The sequence below is a fragment of the Elephantulus edwardii genome, unplaced genomic scaffold (assembly GCF_000299155.1).
Source record: "Elephantulus edwardii isolate Elephantulus edwardi_28Jun2011 unplaced genomic scaffold, EleEdw1.0 scaffold00096, whole genome shotgun sequence".
NCBI classification, from domain to species: Eukaryota; Metazoa; Chordata; class Mammalia; order Macroscelidea; family Macroscelididae; genus Elephantulus; species Elephantulus edwardii.
The window spans coordinates 12,728,352-12,746,868 of NW_006399846.1; the positions used below are offsets into that span (position 1 = coordinate 12,728,352).

General features: G+C 49.7%; 1 protein-coding gene across 2 annotated transcripts in view; it reads right to left on the reverse strand.

The window, feature by feature from the left end:
* Positions 1-18,517, reverse strand: part of MICAL3 (microtubule associated monooxygenase, calponin and LIM domain containing 3) — a 126,739-nt gene that overhangs the window by 25,582 nt on the left and 82,640 nt on the right. Inside the window, exons 20-25 of one of the 2 annotated variants that reach the window (XM_006891341.1) lie at positions 15,954-16,213; positions 11,917-12,051; positions 6,953-7,066; positions 5,999-6,145; positions 5,391-5,464; positions 1,331-3,179 (exon numbers count right to left, since the gene is read on the reverse strand). In XM_006891341.1, coding sequence (XP_006891403.1) covers positions 1,331-3,179; positions 5,391-5,464; positions 5,999-6,145; positions 6,953-7,066; positions 11,917-12,051; positions 15,954-16,213 — 2,579 coding nt within the window. Of the gene's footprint in view, positions 1-1,330; positions 3,180-5,381; positions 5,465-5,998; positions 6,146-6,952; positions 7,067-11,916; positions 12,052-15,953; positions 16,214-18,517 lie in introns of both variants that reach the window. The other variant, XM_006891340.1, reaches the window with a different exon arrangement.

An 18,517-nucleotide genomic window follows, 5' to 3' on the forward strand; every position in this document is an offset into this window, starting at 1 on the left:
AACAACACAATGGCATGTATTTCCTAGTGCTGACATGATTTCTTTCAAAAAGTTTTTCATCACCTCAAATTCCCCACTGCCCTCTCCCCCAGCCCCAGGTGCTTAATGTCTACTAGTTTATGTCTTTATGTACCCACCTATTTTAGAGATCTCAAATAAGTGAGATCACACAATGTGCCTTTTTGTGTCTGGCTTATTTCACTCAGCTTAATGTTCTCAAGGTTTATTCATGCCATAGCACTTCTTGGTGCTTCCCTGCTTGGTTTATTTTTAGTTTGTTATTTTGCTCTTTTGTGTAGAGTAAGTGGGCATGCGTGTGGATGCTTGTCCAGGTGGAGGCAGAGCCAGCATGAAACAGATACTGCCTGTCACTGTCCTCCAGGTATTTCTGGGAGGCACTGCCCTCTGTCCTGCAAAACTCAGGCCCACCTTTTAGGGGCCCACAAGTCCCAGCAGCCTAGTGATAAGGAATTGCACTGTCAACTCAAAGGTGTTCAAGTCTGGCAGCTGTTCCACAGGAGAAAGATGGCCAATCAACTGCCGTGTGATTTATTGTCTCTGAAAACCCACCAGACAGTAAGCTATGAGTCAATGCTGACTTGACCATATACAACAACCATGGTAACTTTATGAAGGGACAAACTCCAAAGTCCACCTGCATAAATTTCACACTAATATTTTTTTTTTAATTTCACACTAATATTTAAGGGAGAATATGTTCTGAGGTGAATACAGCGGTGGTGGTTCAGCAGTAAAACATTGCCTTCCACGTGGGAGACCTGGGTTCGGTTCCTAGACAGTGCGTGCATGTGTAGCCACCACCTGTCCGTCAGTGGAGGCTGGTGCGTGCTGCTCTGATGCTAGACGTTTCTGCAGAGCTTCTAGTCTAAGACTGGGAAGAGAGACCAAATGATTTTCTTCTGAAAATCAGCCAGGGAACACTCTAGGCTTGGGAACTGGTAGCAGCTGTAGAATAAAGGGATGTTCTCTTTTTCTGGAAAGGGGGGAATGAAGTGATTTTGCTATCTTGAGGAAAGTCAGAGGGAACTCAAATTTAAAACAAAAGCCAAACCCTTAACAACCATAGTGGTTCAGAACTGGTCACCAGGATGGGCCAGGACTGGGCAATGTTTCATCCTGTTGGACACAGGGTCACCTGGGTCAAGGGCTGACTCAACAGCAGTTGGCACCAATTCAGGCTCTGCACCCCATGCTTCAGTTCCCGGCCCCCACACTGTCAGCATCACATGAAGTGGACCTTTCAAGAGGAAGCATGTGACAAAGACGCGCTCACCTTATGCTCTGCAAGCATCACAGGCTGGCAACATACCTGCTCTTACGATAGGAGACATCTTGATCTTCCCCGAGCCCACAGTGGCCCCGCTGGAAGGCGTGCTGCTGCAGGACTTGTCATCACCTTTCTTCTTCTTGTCCTTCTTGTACCCAGAGAAGACGGACTTCCACAAGGACTTGGGCTTGGCAGTGGCCTCCTCCAGCAGGCTCGGGCTGGGTTTCTCTGGGGGCCGGCCCTCACTTTTGGACTTCTTCTCCTTTTTGTTTTTGCGTGGGGAGAAGAGCGATGACCTCTTCTTGCTCTTCCCACTGGAGCCCTCGGATGATGTCACTGAACCTTCTGGACCCCCCGAGTCAGATGGTGGGGACAGGACCTCCTCACTGGTGGCTTCATGCTGCAGGGTGGGCTCTCCAGAGCCCTTGAGGATCGGGCGTTTGGGGGATTCAGAGGCACGGTCTCTGCTCTTGGAAGGCACGGAGGACGCTTTGCGGGAGGGGCCTGTTGAGAGCCTGGTGGCCGCGGCTGCCATCTCCATTTCCTTCATCTTACTCAACTGCTTGGCCATGGCGTCTCTCAGCGCTTGGCTCTTCACAGACTTCTCCCTGGCTCGCATGCGTTCCTCAGCCAGCTCCTTGGCTTCGGGAGAGACCAAGGGCAGTCCCCTCTTCTGTGGCTGGACCCCACCCTCGAGTATAGGCAACCTGCCATTCTCCTTGGCCGGAGGTGGGAGCAGAGGCTTCTCAGAGCGCGACCAGCAGGAGGGCGGCGTGAAGAACTTCTCCTGCATGCTCGAGTCCTCGGTCTTGTCATCGTAGGTGTCCTCCACGTCGTCAGCAAAGGGGATCTCATCTACACTCTCCACAAATGACTTCCGCACCTCCTCTCGGGGGGACCGGGCAGGCTCTCGGGGGGGCCGCATGAACGTGGCAGGGGGTGGTGGGGGAATGATGGACGCCTTGGGCTCAGTGACCCTGGGCTCAGAAGTCTGATAGGGGGTCCTCTGGAGGGTTGCGGGCTCCTCGTCGGGGGGCGGGGGTGGCGGTGGGCTGGAGGGCGGAGTGAGCATGGTGGAGTCTGAAGTGTTGAAGCTCTGGCTGCCCAAGGTCTTCATGTTGGATGAGCTCCCGTGGAGGCCCAGGCCAGAGCTGCTGGACAGGTCTTTGCGCTCCTCGTGGGAGCTTTTCAGTTCCCGGTCAGAGGGGGACTTAGGAGTCAAGAGTGAGGGCTGGTCACTTTCTGGCTTTGGCAGGCCCAGCCGCTTAGGAATAGGTGGTGGTCTCAGAAGGTGGAGTCCATCATCTGGAGAAGACTTCTCAATTGAATAGGATTTCAGGGATACTGGCTTAACGGCGGGCGCGGTGAGGCTGGGCTCGGGCCCCTTGCTCCGATCCACAGGGGTGAGTCCGAGGCTGCGGCGGATTTCGGCACTTTTCATCCAGAACTCTTCTACCAAATCATTCCTCTTCAGGACCTCATCCACGGCAAGAGGACTGCCCAGCTTGTCCTTGGTGTCAGCCTGGCTCTTCATCAAGAGGGGAGTCAGAGGGGTAGAGGTTTTGGCTGAAACAGGCTGGAAGCGTATGGGGGACTCTGTGGGAGATGGTATGGTGGCCTCGGAGGAAGGCTGAGGCTGGGAGCAAATGGGGAGCTGGGTGGAGGGGGTGGTGGAGGTGGCCGACAGGGACACCTGCTGAGAACCAACTGGAGATACAGGTGTCCTGGCTTCTGGGAGCCCCACTGGCTGGGAGCGGATGGGAGAGGGCACCACTGTGTGCCTCAGGGGGACTTCAGTTCTGGGCTTCTCTCTGGGGACAGGCTCAGGGAAAAGGCACTCCTCTGGGGATTTCACCTTGTTGGCAACAGAGGCAAATAGGCTTCTCGTATCCTATAGAAAGGGAAGGTAAACAAGCTGCTTAGGAGGCAAAGGTTTCAATGGTCAGCAAAAGCCCTGTGGGGAACATTCTCAGAAGGCCTGCCTATGTTTGTTGAGATACATTCCTCTTTCTCCCCTTTTAGCTGCTATTCAAATAGCTCCAGGAGATCATGTCCCATTTTCTGCTCTATTTGTTCAATTTCCAAACAAATTCATTCCAATAGAGAGCTTTCAGGGTTTGGTTCATCTCAGACACACCTTATGTATATTCTCTGCCCACTGAAATGAACAGAGGCCTAAAAGGTTCTGATGACTTCAGCTCTCCTCTCTGGCTGTCAACCCTCAGACCACCAAGTTCCCTGAGAGATGAAATAGGGCCAGCACACTAAGATTTTAAACAGCTACTGATTCCAGTCTATATTACTACTAAATTGATTTTTCTCCCCACCCGCAAAAAAGGCTCCATGCTCTGCCTGCACTAGTCCTTCTACCAGGCCAGCTCTGCATGTGTAGTCTGTAGGGTACTGCACAGCTGACAACAACGGTGGCACCTTTTTGACAGTGAGAATCCACCAGTGTCTCCTTGGGAGGAAGAGGGGAAGTCTCCTCCTGTGTGATCTGTAGCCTTGGGAAACCTGCTGAAGGTCAGCTAAGAGTGAGCTCTGAATGATGGCAATGAAAGAGAGAGAGACAGAGAAAGAGTCTGAGTGAGAGACAGTGAAAGACAATCCTTTGATCAGGGAGCTCTGGTAGTGAGTGCAGCCAATAGGCTTGAGTAGATCAGAGGATGATGACGGTGTCACAGGATAGGGTAATGTTCAGATTCTCATTCCCAGGGTCCCTACGAGTTGTAGTCGACTCAATGGCACCTCACCACCATCACAAGTTCAGTGTTTGCTTTCCAGGAGAGAGGCAACTGGTAATGTGCTTCTGTAAAAGCTTTACAGGTTTGTTACCCAAAGTGACAGCTCTACTCTATCCTGCAGGGCCGCTCTGAGCCCAAATCAAGTCAGCGACAGTGGGTTATTAGAAAAGAAATGATACAGTAGAACTGACTCAACGGTGGTACGTTCAAATCCTGTCATCCTATGTTAGGGTTTCAGCAAAGCCTTCCACTCCCATTTCAAAGACAAAAACCACTGAATAACCATACACTTCCTAAAATTGCAAAGACCAATCATTAGCAGATTCAGGCCTTGAAATATAGTTTGTTTCCCTCCTTGATCTGTTCCCCAGGATCTATTTCCCAAACCATGCTCCACAGAATATACTATGAAGATCATCTACACAGATTCTCCCATGTGACTCATATTCTACTGAAATTTAAATTTTTAATTTTGTTATTGGTATCTGCTGATGACTTGACAATGACCTCATGAATGGCTCTGAACCTTGCCCTCTCCTGAGCCAACCTCACTGTCTCCGACATCTCTGACCTCCTTGTCACAGTCACTATGTCAATCCGTCTCACTCAGGGTCATCATCCCCTCTTACACCAACCTTCTACTTCCAAGCATCATGTCCTTCTCCAAGGATTGGTCCCTCCAGACAATATGCCCAAAGTACGTCAGACAGAGCTTCACCATCCATGACTTTTAACAGTTATGTATTTATTTTAATGTAATTTCAAGGTAAAAAAGGCATTTGACATATCAAATCAATGATTCCACAAATGTTACTGCACTAGTTGTAAAATGTTTGTTGTTAACAATCCTTCTGTCAAAATAGGTGGAAAAATTCTGGAGCAGTTAACGGTAATGGCTGAACAACACGATGGATATACTTAATCTCATTAAATTATACATGTTAAAGTTGGTGAAATGGCAAAAATGTTTTGCTATCTAAGTAATTAAATTCTCTCTCTCTCTCTCACACACACACGTATGCATGGTATGTGGACATGAGCAAAAGAGTGAAGATAGTGGTGGGACGAGTGGAGTTCTGTCTGTGCAAAGCAGTGGTAGAAATTCTATTCAAAATGTGTCCCTCTCCATGAGGACTGAGCCACAATGCCAAGATATATTCAAAACCTATCCATAACATGCTGAGGAGGGAACAGTTCAGAAAAGTTTTCTCAGTATGAGGAGGCCAACAAGTTTCCTCACTACAAGCGTTGATGTGGTGTGTACCAGGGGCACCAAGATGAGAGTGATGATGTGTCCACTTGGGATCCCACTGGTGATCTGTCCCCCATAGGGTGTGCCAAGCCCTTACCTCTGCCACAGGGCTGTGGACCAGGGAGAACGCAATAGATTGTTTCTGAGGAGACTGGATGGGGCTGGAGACTTGTGAGGGACCTGAAAAGAATGCATACAGAAATTCACAACAGAAAAGCCACTCTACACAAGCTAAGAGGGCTCCTCTCCCAGCCAGCTCTTTGGAAGGCATCAAACTGACCATTTGCAGAGACAGAAGGGAGGTCTGAGAATCAGGCTGGAGTAAGTCAGCCCTTTTTCTGGTCTGTGCCCCGTACTCCTATGGAGAGGTCCTCTCAGAAGTAATGACATCTCAACAATGTGTTTTCTCACAATTCTTCTTTTTGTTAGAAGGCTTATCACTATCTTGTCAGGAGTGTTGACTTTTTCTATGTTTATGCTCTTGCCCAAAGCTCTGAACTACAGAGATTCCATTCTTACACCTATTCTCACATCATGGACAGGGAAGTGCCCTCTGGCCAAAGCCAGGTGTGGTACCTGTAGCACAGGAAAGATGGAGGGGTGGGAGCACTGCTGGCCCCCCCAGCCCTGTATTCATGGGGTCACGCTCACCGTGAGGCAGCTCGCAGTAGGAATTCTGGAAGCCATTTCTCCTGTCCAGGACCCTGCACTCACCTCTGTCTTGTCGCTGTGGGATGGGGGGTGGCTTCTCCTCCTCATTTTCTGATACCCTCAGCTCCAGCTCCGCCTCTATTTCTTCCTGGCGCCGTAAGCGGAGCTCCATTTCAGCATCTGATGGGATGTCATCAGACCAGTGCTGATCTGGCAGAGGGAAGGGAGAGCACAGGATCGGGTGCATGCTCGAGTGAACACATGCTCCTCCTCCAGAATCCTGCCTTCCTCAGGGACAGCCCAAACCCAGAGCTCAAACCGCTGGAGGTCTGGACCACCCGACTCTGCAATCCCTGCCTTTTACCTGGGGACACACCCTGCATCCTGACCCACACAGACATCTGCTTCCTCTCCCTGGACTCAAACAGCAATACACAATTTGAGATCTGATAATCCCATGACATGTGACAGCCCATGACAGAAGGTAAACACTAGCTGGCCTGTGGAGGGTGGGTCCTGGCTCCAAGTACTCGCTTGGCTGTGTGGTTTCTCTCTGTTCACTTCACTGCAAGCCCACAACCCCAGGTCTAAGATCCATTTGACCTCACCATCTGGAATGCACTTTTCTTCTCTTTGGCTGCCCTGCCTTGTTCCTGTCCTTTCCCCCAACCAGCTATACCATAATATTTGAAATACTACCTTGTACATTGAGTGTTCTGCTGGTGATTTTAATCGTAAAAGACTCCTCAGAAATCTCCCAAACGTGCCTGGGTTCTCTATCTCAATTTAATGCAGGATCCACTGAACGGCGGCTTAGGGGCGAGTTGACACACACACCCAGGTAATGAGCCGGGAATGAGCAAGATTCCCCACAACTGCCTGTGTGAACGCCGTGTTTCTGCTTTATTTGTGAATCTGCTGATCCTCTCTGAGTCGAAAGCACGGTGGTCCCATCCCCACAGTGAGGGAGAGTGAGGTCACCGTGGTTGAAAGGGGAGGCTCAGGGGTCCCCCGTACCATCATCCAGCTCTGCACCAGTGTCCCCTGTGTCCCCATTCTCTGCTGCCTCCCCTTCTATCTCTGCAGGCTCCGAGTCCACATCTTCCTCCAGGTCATTCTCATCAAATGGGACTGCAAGGCAGAAATGTTCAAGGAAAGAAGAGAAGGAAGGAAGGACAGACAGACAGACAGCCTCTAAAGGTGGGAAAGAGGTATTGGCTTTCTCGGGGCTGTGCTATAAAGAGAAGGGAAAAGGAAGACCCTGAAGGTCTGGGTTTGGTTTGGACCCCAAGGCAGGAGTCAGTCAGGCCTGGGGAAGCTCTCTAAAAGTACAGTGGGAGCCGGGAGGACCTCGCTTTCCTGATCATCTGAGACTAGCGTTTCTCTACCCTACAGGGACAAACAGAACAGGCAAGAACAGCTTAAAGTCTGGTTCTCTTTCTTCCTCCACAGGCTGCTCCAAGAGCCTCAGGTCTGAGACCAGAAGGGCAAGGCCCTCTCTCCAGGCCCAGCAGTGGTTCCCGATTACTGAGGCTGTTGTGCCAGGCACTGTACTTCATATGCCACAAGCCATTCCCCTCATGACGATTCACTGCAGAGGGACCATTTCTAATGCCAATCTTTCAGTGAGAAAGCCAAGGTCTAAGAGACCTTAGAAATTATTTGCTCATGGTCATGCCATTCACCTAGCATTCTCGGCCACCCGAGTTTTTGTACAGGTTTTACCTAGTAAGTGACAGAGAGGACCCCTAATGGACTTTCCCCTTTCAAATGGCAGCGATTACAGCTTTGTTCGGGATAATGTAAAGAAGTCCTCTTTGAAAACCCAGGGGGAGGGAGGAGGGGATATGTAAAGTTCATTTTCTAGAATCAAGGGCAGCCCTTTATTCCCACAAAATGAGACAAATTTCTAATGAACTTCATTTATTCTGGGGTGGGATCAGCCCCAATCAACCAATCAATCACACACACACACACACACACACACACACACACACACACACTCTCTCTCTCTCTCTTCATTTCAGGAGACAGGGTTATGTTCTGATTGGCACACGTGAGAACCTGAGGACCACAGTCCCTGGTCATGTGTGGAGCAGAGGAACTGGACGCTGCACAGCTGGATGGATTTTTAAAAGCTGTACAAAAACGCAGAAGACGGTGGGCCATGTACTGACTTCCCACAGTACAACCTAAGGAAACAGCACCCCACAAGGTGTGCGGAACAAGGATGGCAGAAACAGTGGGAGTGGCCACCGTGGTAGAATGGTAACAAAAATCATCAGAGTGGCTGACTTTAAGGGGTTGGTGGGGAGGATGGGGCCCTTCTGAGATGCTGGCAAGACTTTATATGTTACTTAGGTGGCAGGTGAACCAGCTTTTACGTCTTTACTAACGGCTCATGCTGAATATTCTTCTGTTAAGCACAGCTTATTAATAATACATAAAATGACAGTTGAAAATCTGTTTCTCAGAGAACTATATAAAAGCAGTTTGAAACAGAATAGTCAAAGTTATGGGGAATAATGGATTTTTTCCAAGTAAAATTCTAGGTTGGTGAACAGCTAACATCAAGTTCTCCCTTCTGAGACATGAAAGCCACTGCTGGTTCTGCTGACCCTACACACTGTCTCCCTGGCTGTGATGATGGCACGGGCTAAGAAAAACAGCAGAAAAGGAGATACTTGTCAAGTTCTGTGTTCTGAGGACCCCTGTGAGTTTTTGGTCACTTAGGCAGATTGTTCTAAAAAACCAAGGGGTGTCTGAGATTTAAAGATGACAGGCACACAAACATAAAACCCACCAGAAGGCACCAATGTTTTCTGGATCCCCTCCTCAAACTTAAGCTTTATACTCAGACAATGAGTTCCTCATTACATGACACCATTCCTAAGAAGTCTGGGCATTATCTTTCCTTCCCTGAAAGCTTTCTCTCCAGACAGTCACCCCAACCAAGCCGGCAGCCTGAGGAAGGACATGGGTATCTTGTGGGTCCAGGCTCTTATGAGGCCAGTGGTCAGAGACCTGTTGAGAACAGAACCTGGGCTCCTCCTGAGAAGGAATGTTGGTGGCTATGCTTGCTTGGATGACCCTGTGAGCTCCTGGGCACACAGATGACAGATACACTCCTTTTTTGGTAGGTCAACTGGAAGCCAACACTGGGACACTGGGACCCCACTTCAGAGGACTCCCTGATGTGGCAAAGGCCAAGAAACACTGGATTAGACCCACAGCCCGCCCTGATCACTCGGTGCTTGATGTGGTTCTCCTCCTGAGAGTTTATTCTAAGACATGCCTGCTGTGGAGTCAAAAGGGAGAGAAGTCTACATTCCTTGGAGGTACCTTGAAAGGAACAATCGTCACATATATCAAACAGCAAACGAGAGAGGAATATTTATGCAACAGCGGCAGCTATTTGAAGAGATGCAGCTTAAAGGATGGAAATGGCGATTAAATCCAGGTTAAGATGGAGCGCAAGGTGCCAGAAGCTGTCACATGAACTGATGAGCCACACACGAGGAAAGCCAGGAGTCGCCGACATTCTTGGTGTTTGGATGATTTTAGCTGCTGGCTGGGATCTGATCCCAGCTAAAGCACTGTCACCTCACCTTTGTCCTATTATCCTACAATACAAGCTAACAAGAAGAGGGAGACCAGCAGCATTTGTTCAGGACGAACGGCCTCAGTTCAGGTGAAGTACATACTAAACGAGGTTCTCTCTCTCTCCTTGGAGTAAGTTCTCAGTGGCTAACTGAAAGGCTGGAAGTTCGAGTCCACCCAGTGGCATTTCAGAAGGCCTGGTGATCTACTTCTGAAAAGAACTCTGTGTGGTACACAGTCCTAACACACAGACTCACCAGAGTCAGAACTGACTCAACGGCGGCTGGCCTCCATGTCTGTTCTCTCTTCAGTGCTCTGGAGAAGGCACCTGGTCCTCACAGGCCGCTAAGTGACTGGGGATGGAGTTCTAGGAACTCCAGTGCTGTCCACCCTGTAAGTAACTGTGAGGATGGCGAGGTTCTCCACTGAGGGACAGTACTGCCCTTCTGTGAGCACCGCTTGATAATAATGCTCGGGGCTATTCTGTGATCATCTTACTGACCAGACAATTCACTGCTGACATTTCTGGGATAGAGGCCCAAACATGAAAAATGTCCTGCAATGGAAAGAACTGTCCTACTCGAAATACCAACCATTTTCTTGTTGAGAAACTCATTTCCAGAAAAATCTAGGAAGGGCAACTAATGCTTTTAGGACCAAGTATCTAAGGTGATACCTGCGCCTCAGCCAGAATATCTAGTTGGCATCACCCTGGTTAGACCCACTTGTCCCCCTCTCGTTAGATGAATAATACCCTCCAACCTTCCCCTCTCCGGTTCTCACTGATAATTTTCCATGAACTCTTTGTGAACTTGGACTGTTTCTTTCTCTGTTAGTTCCACAGGCATACTATTGGATGCTTTTACTTCATGTTATTCAACTTCATTTCTACCAACTTTAGACTAAAAACATTCCTTCAGCTCTGGGCCATACCCAGCTTGTAGTAAAGACCACAAAACCAAATGGAAGTTTGTGGTGTTGGCGGCACAGCGTCCAGGTCTGCCGGGGGGCGCGGGTGAGCGCTGGGCATGCAGCGGCCCATCTAGGTGAGGCATGCACGTGTCCCCTGTCCCTGCCCACACTCCACCACATGCACTACGAATGGACCACGCGAGTGTTAAGGGGCCAGCAGAGCTGCCAAGAGAAAGAGAGGTTACGGTGAGCTTGGGAGAGAAGAAACATCACCAGACTACCTCCGGACACTGTCTCCAGCCAGGCCTGCACGGCTGCACGACGCACGGAGGGAAGGTCGGGCACTGAATTTGAAAGAGATGATAGAGAGAGTTACAAGGGAGGAAGTGTGTCCACTGAAGAGGGCTGACGTCATTCCTAAAGTCCAAAACAAGGGAAACTGAAACAGAGTTAAGACTCCAAGGCTCATCTGGGCCCTGGGAGAATAGCAGTTCAGCTGTTGGCCATCAGGACAGGTACTGAGGATGCAGAAGTGAGAAGAGAGAACACAGGGGAGGTCCACAGAGCATGGGGAGCCGCAGAAGTAACCGCCCTAAGCAGGCCAGTTTGGTGATCCTGGTAGGCAGCATCTTTCTTTCTTCAATTTCAGCATAGCTGCTGAGTGTTTATACTGCAAAAGGAATTAAGATGGTTTGATCTTGCCTGTAAGTGGAGACTTGGGACTGGTAGGGGCCACTTTGGCACATTCAGCACCTTGCTAGGTTTGTGGTCACTGCGGGCACTGACCGTGAGTGAGAGGTGGAAGTTGACATGTGAGAGGTGGAGCTTCATATTTAGAAGATTGGAGGGATGGAGACTGAGAGGCAGGTTCTCCCTCCCTCAACAGGTCTCACTTTTCCCTTTTACTGCGATTTCTTAAAAGCAGCCAGAACATGGCCCATATTCACCCTCCTGTCAAAAACATCACCTCACCCAAAACCCTGAGCTGGAAATCATGCGGACTGCCTCAAAGGCCTCCTGATACCAGCCTATCCTTACTCTTTCCAGTGTGACACACACCACCCATCCCAGCTGGCAGATGCACATTCACACACAGATACCATGTATGAGAAAAGCACCAGAACATTTCACAAAGTGGGAAAAGGAGTAACCCTGCCTAAAAGGATTGGGGCTTAGGGGGCAAGCAAAGTTTTGGTTTTCCAAAAGTCAGGTTCATGTCACTATTTTGTATCAGTGAAGACAGGGAGCCAAGAAGCTCTGAATCCATAGAGAACTTTACATATCCTTACACAAGAGTCAAGGGCAGTCACCCCAATTAACATCAGGAAAGCAAGATGTCGGGCAGGCTCCTCCTTTAGATCTCACTGATGGCTCTAGTTCGAGTGGGAAGCATTAGGGCAACAGTAAGGGGGTCCAGGGGTGGGAGGTGCTCAGAAGGGCACAGGGACGCTGGATCCTGGAGCTGTTACCTCTGGAAGTAGAGGACTCAGAGGTCGGGACCATCTGTTCCTCCTCTTTCTCCCGGATGTGTGTCCAGTGCACATCCGCCTGGATCTCCAAGGGGTCCACGGGATTTAGGACCGGCTGCAGCCTCTGCTTCGCAGCTGCTGTGCCAGGTTTGAGGGTGGAGGAGATGAGGGAGGGAGAGATGATGGGGAAGGAGAAAGGAGGATATCAACAATTAAGGAGAGGACAGGAAAACACCACAGAAAGAAAAACAGAAAGTAAAGTTACAGTATTTGCCAGAATTAGTATGAATTGGAAAAGAGGTAAAAATCAAGAGGATGCAATATTCACATACATCAACGACTTCTGCTCATTCAACCTGATTTAGTCACTTCACGCTTCATGTGTACTGTTAGTTCCAATGCAGAGGGCCACGTGCCCACCTCCGGTGCAGAGAGAACTCTCCCTTCCGATGCATTTAATCTGAGATTGCACTTATGGGTCCAGGGCCACTTTGTAACAAGAAAAAAATAGCAGAACATGCAGCGTCTCTGAAGGGCCATTTCTCCAGGGTCCTCAAGTCCTCAGCTCTGTCATCCAGCACAGCTTGGGCCCTAGTTCATACTGCTTATACTCATCCTGCCAGTCATGTGACACGGTGCTTACCGCCACCTGCCACCTGATGGCTTCTGAGATTTAAGCCAAGTGATGAGAGACGGGTGATGGGACCGTGTCATTCCACTGCACAGGACAGGAGTACACTCTGCCAGCACTCTAGTTTTTTCCTTCTACAGCTATAGCTAATGTTATGACAGGAAACACCCTCTCCCTCCTTAGCCACATGCTACATGTTGGTCTGTGACAGGGGCAGATCGGAGGAGAGGAAGCAATGGCTGGGAGAGGGCACAAAGCTCAGCCATGTAGGTTCCCAAAGCCTGGAGCTCCTGGATGGGACTGAGATCCATAGTTCTCTGCTCTTCCTGAGGTAAGAACCTTTTTTCTTTAAATTACATCAGTGGCCCAGAGATACCCGCTGATCACAATATTTGGTTTCCCGGCTAAATGAAGATTCATATCATCCCCTTCTGATTACTTCTGCTATCCGAGCCCAGAGTTCAGTATGCAGCCCTTGCCCAAAGGCTCCCTATAATTTAGTGCTTAGATCATGCCACAAAGTTGGGTTAAAAGGACAGCCAGCAACCTTGGGGAGGGCACCAGGGAAGGCAGGTGGCATTTCAGGGCACAAGAGCAGGTGCCACCTGACTGAAGGATTCTGGGATTCCTCAGTGGACTTGGTTTCTCCCTAAGTGTGCGTATCAGCCTTTCCCTCACCAGTGTGATGAGGAAATCTGCCTTTGGCCTCAGTTCCATAATGACCTCCTTTTAGTTTTCAAGTGGCAGGGAATGTGATATGGACAGAGAGTACCAAAATGGCCAAATCTTGGTGCTGACGCTATGCTGTTCTACAGGAGGTTTCAGCCCCGCATCTGCTCCTTTACTGGAGCTGCTGGTTTCTTAGAGACTTGAGGGCTTTGTCTAAGGTCAGCTTGCTTTTAAAGGCTGTCTTAGACAGGACTGAAGAAGGCAGGTAAGTGAGAAAAAAAAGGAACAAATTTATCTTCTAAGCAACCAAAGGAAGAGAGCTATTCTGTCCCGGTGTAGTATTCTGCTTCCTGCTAGGAGGTGCAGACATGGGGACTAATGACCAGTAGTAGGAGGTCAGCATTTCCATCCTCCTCAGAGGAATGTTAGCGGGCACCGTGTGGCAGCACTAGGCACCCGTGGTTGTGGAGGGGTTCTTCCACCTCCGAGGTGTGGCCACAACGTGAAGTGTTTTGCCTTAGAAAAGCAGCCAATTCTTGACTGGATGACAGGAATTGGCCACAAACACCCCCAGGGGACACCTAGGGCCACGTCTAAGAAGAGAGTGTCTGGAATATTCTCTGAAATCTTTCTGGACTCACATGCTTCTTTTATGTGACTGCTGGGAAGGCTGGGCCTAGGGAGAGGGCCTGGCTAAGCCATGAGCCAACACCTGTCAGTACAGCTCTATAAAACACAGCTACTTCCATGTGGGACCTGCTCTTGAAGGCAAATTTTGGATGGCTATTAGGGAGCCACTGTAGAAGGTGGGCAAGGGGGCAAGGTGGGTACCTTTACATGTACCCGTATCTTCTTCCTTTGAGAGGTGCTGGAGCCACTGGCCTTGCAGGAGTTCTCTGTCCCGGGGGCAATACTCCCCTTCTACAGCAGGGGGAGCCAGACATCCATAAACACAGCATCAAGAACCCAGCAGGGGGATGAACAGAGAGAAAAGGGATGTAGGGGAGGAAAGAGAATAGAAAGAGGAATTATCTTTAGCTGCGAGGCAGTGATGTGCTGTCCCTATCTATACTGGCACTGAAGTCCACAGTCCAAAAGAAACACAGACTACGGGGCTGGGAACAAAGTTTGAATTTGTCAGTATGTATGTATATATGTGTTTCTTTCGTTGAGGCCTGCTCCCTGCAGGTTTTGTCTTGATGTTAGTTCCAGGTCCAGAAAATAAAGTCTGCATGGGGGCAAAACAAGACTCAACTCCCTAAAAGGGACCAGGCTTGGACCCTAAGCTGTGCTTGGACCTAAAAGCTACAGAGCACATTAATCATCGGAGTGAGATAGAGACGTCTGAGATGATGCAAACAAGATACCATCCCCCTGGGTGAGCTCATGCCCTTTCACTAACTGGGAGGAGGAGGTGTTCCAGGCTCTGTAAACACAGCCGGATGGATGGAAGAACCCATTGCTCCAGGTTCCGAGCCCAGTGCCCACCTCCTCCCAGACCTTATTGGTTTCCCAGCAAACTGTGGGGCAGGCAGGTTACTGAGTCCTGACCTGTGGGTCCTCCAGCCTTTGCCTTATGATAGAAGAGCACAGGTGAGTGAGGGAGCTGGAGGGAGTACCTGACCATTAGCATTCACATCTGAGAACCCCGGGGTCGGAGGAGAGGGGCTCTCTTCTGGTCCACCTGGTTTCAGGAGGACTGGCAGTGGAGAGCCATAATCCAGAGCTACACAGCTGTGTGAACTGTATCCAGTCTACTCTTGGTCTTTGAGACATTGCAGAAAACAAGACACTGGAATGGGACTGCACAGTTCCTTCCAATTGTGGAGAGAGCAGAGATAAGGCTGAAGAATAGCAGAGCAATCTGGCGCTGCTCCCACCAGGCCCAGGACTTCCAGAATCGAATCTGCTCCTCAAGGCCACGTCCTTGCACCTCTGGAGGGTAAGCTGATGGGATCAGACATGGTGGGATCCTCTGGGGAATTCAGACTCCCACCTGCCCTGGTTACTTCATGACCATTCACCAGGCCACTGTGCAGCCAGTAGAAGAGATTGGTCCTCTCACTTCACAGATGGGAAAAGGAACCCTGGCCAAGATATTCCTTATCACTCACTCAAGGTCACAGTGAGCCAGACAGAAGGACAGAGCTGAAACACTCCAAGTCCAAAGCAAGAAACGATTTCTGAGCCAACCAGACTGGCAGAACGCTGGTGTTGTTTCAGGAAAAGTGGTGAAAACATGTCATTCTGTGTTATCACCAATGACACCTAAGCACGTTGCCTTTCAAATCAGTGACAGTGACTGAGCTAACAGGAGATTCAATGCTCTTGGCCTCTGATGTCAAAGATGAGGAAGCAGAGAATATTCTAGAAAGCAAAACTCCCTTTCTCCATTAAAATTTGTTTCTTTGACTGAAACTGAAGGGAAAAGAGAGAGAAGATGACAAGGAGACGAGAGTGAGTAACCCAAGGTGGATGAAGCCCTCTCCACTCCTGGTTTCAAGTGAGAATGTGCATGTGGGGAATTATTTCCATGTTGCTGGTTTGCAGGACACCCTGGTGTCTTCTCCTCTGCCCCTTGCATCTAAGGTGGAGGATCCCTGAGCCCATCCCTCGAGGCAGGAGGGATGAACTGTTTCTAGGTCACTGTGGGAGGCACACTCATGTGACACTAACACAACAAAACAGTTAACTTCAGGCAAGGGTAAGGGCAGGACAGGACATTTCTACCCCTCACCTTCACTAGACTCTTCTTCCTCCTCTTCCTCTTCCTCCTCATATTCTTCCTCCTCTTCTTCATACTCTTCCTCCTCGTCTTCCTCCTCCTCGTTCCCGAGCTCATAGTTCTTTGAGGCCTCTAGCTCCTCTTCACTCTTTCCTTTCAGAAGAGCATGGATTCTCACAGCCTCCTTCCACGGGACACCACCCAGGTCAGAGGGGGGCAGCTGAGGCTCTTCCTCCTCCTCCTCCTCTTCCTCCATCTCAGACTCCGAACTGCTGTAAGGAAATAACCGGAACAACCAAAGTGAGGCAATGGCAGAAAACGGAGGCGGGGAGGGCTAAACCACAAGCAGTGGGCAAAACGCCTGTTGGGGAGGGAGAAAGGGCACCATCCTTCCCTGACACGGGTAAGAAACAGGGAGGGAGGCAGAGAGAAGGGACAGAAGGCCGCAGACTTCCTGAGGAAAGAGGGCATACACATGTGTGAGGGAACAAAAACCAGGTGCCGCTGAGTCAGCCTGACCCACAGCGATCGACCGCGTGTATGTCAGAGCAGAAGCGGGCTCCGCAGGGTTTCCTAAGGCTGATACTTCAGGAGCAGGTCACCACACTGTTCTTTCAAGCCACTCCTCTCACCCTACACAAATGGACGGCCCAGCCTGGTGGGCAGTTTTAATTCCTTTAACTATATGATCACAAGAGAGAGTTAAGTTGTATGCAGGCTTGTACTCTTGGAAATGAAGAATGAAGAGTCTTTTTTCACAATGAGCCACATTTGGTCGAAGAACTCAATTTTGCATAACTTCAATCGGGTTGGAAATCTCTAGTCAGAACCACGGGTGTGGGGGAAGAAGGAGTCAAGACCCTGAGCTAGATGCTGAGGGACACACGGGTGAGGTGGCAGTAAAGGCCCTGTCCACTGCAGTGACCACAGGGAGTACAGGCTGGGCCCAGGCCTGGGCCTCATGCTCGACAACGAGCTGCATCTTCCACTCCATTCCCTTTGCAGCGTATGGTCTAGTTCACCTAGACTCCTTGTGCGTAAACACTTGGTGTGTCCTATATAAGTGAAGACTTTGGGTCTCTGCTCCCTAGGATGCCACCGTAGGTTACCTGCCTGCAGGGAGATGGAGTGCAATAAGCAGTGCATGAACACAGGCCTATATAGACTATGACAATGCCGTGATGCACCAAGATGAGAATAACCCCAAAGCTTACTGTTTGAAGAGGGAGGTTTCTCAGACTATTCATGATCTGATACTTCCCAAGGAGTTCTTTTTTCCCAGGATTGGCTATGAATTCAAAGTGGGTGCAGTCTTCTGTGAGGAACGAACGTGTTACTGAGCTCAGGAAACTCAGCTTTTTCAATGAAGCCAGACTGATGGACCCGATGTGTGTGTCGGCACAGACGGACATCAGCAGGCGCGTGCTCTGATTTGGGCTCTCCTGCCTAGAGCAGTACTGTCCACAGCGGAACTGGGCGGGTGTCAGGGAGCTCTGAAACCTGATGAGGGTGATAAGGCCTGCTGATGGCCATTAGTGCCACACCGGTTCACTCAAGCACCATGGGGTCATAGCGAATGAGGCAGGACATAAAAAAACACAATGGAAAGGTCAACCCCCACCTCTTCATAAACCATATGCTCATTCTACTTCTAAATAGCTTTGCTACTTGGTTCAAGAGATCTGGGACATGCATATCTGCCCTCCTCTTTGAGAAGGGCAGAGAAACCCAATAGCATTGCCAGCTGTCTCTCTTCCAGGCTGGCCAGGCCCCTCATGTCACATGTGGCTGCATCTCGAGGCGCATTTGTCCTCTAGCTGCTCCCAGGGCTGGCCCTTCTGGCTGTGGCTTCTGTGAGGTTGGAGGAAGTGTGCAGGGGAGAAAGAATTGGCAGGAAGACAGACTCCCTTGAAGTACAGCTTGAAAGCTTTCTAAGTGGAGAGAACCATTATCCCAAATAAACCATCATATACAGAGGACATGGAGTCCTAGGAGATGAGATCACAAAAATCTAGTCATCAAGATCACCTTTCCTCCCTGATCTACTCCCCAGAAAGAATTTTAAACGCTGAGCCACAACTATCCCAAGAAGCCATCGTTCATCAAACCATGTAAGATTTCAGCTCAATTAATAACGTTGGCCTTGAGCACTGCATTCCTGGAAGTACCTACTGAGTTCTAACTGATCACAGTTCGATTTCAGACACAAATCTCACTGCCACAGTGACCCTATAGGACAGAGTAAGGGAGCTATGCTGGCCTGGTGGATGACGAGCTGTGCAGCCAACTCAAAGGAAGGCAGTTCAAATCTCTCATCTGCTCTTTGGAAGATGGGCAATCTCCTCCCATGTGATTTATAGCCTCTGAAAATCCACTGGCGGGTCAGCTGAGTCAGTTCTGACTCTACAGCACACAACAACAAGAAAAGACGGGAAGGAGAGCTTACTGAGATTTCGAAGACCGATCTTTATGGAAGCACGCTGCCACATCCTTCTCCTGTGCAGTAACTGGTGTGTTTGAACTGCTGACCTTTCAATTAGTAGCCATGTGAATAACTATGGCACAGGGATCACGGG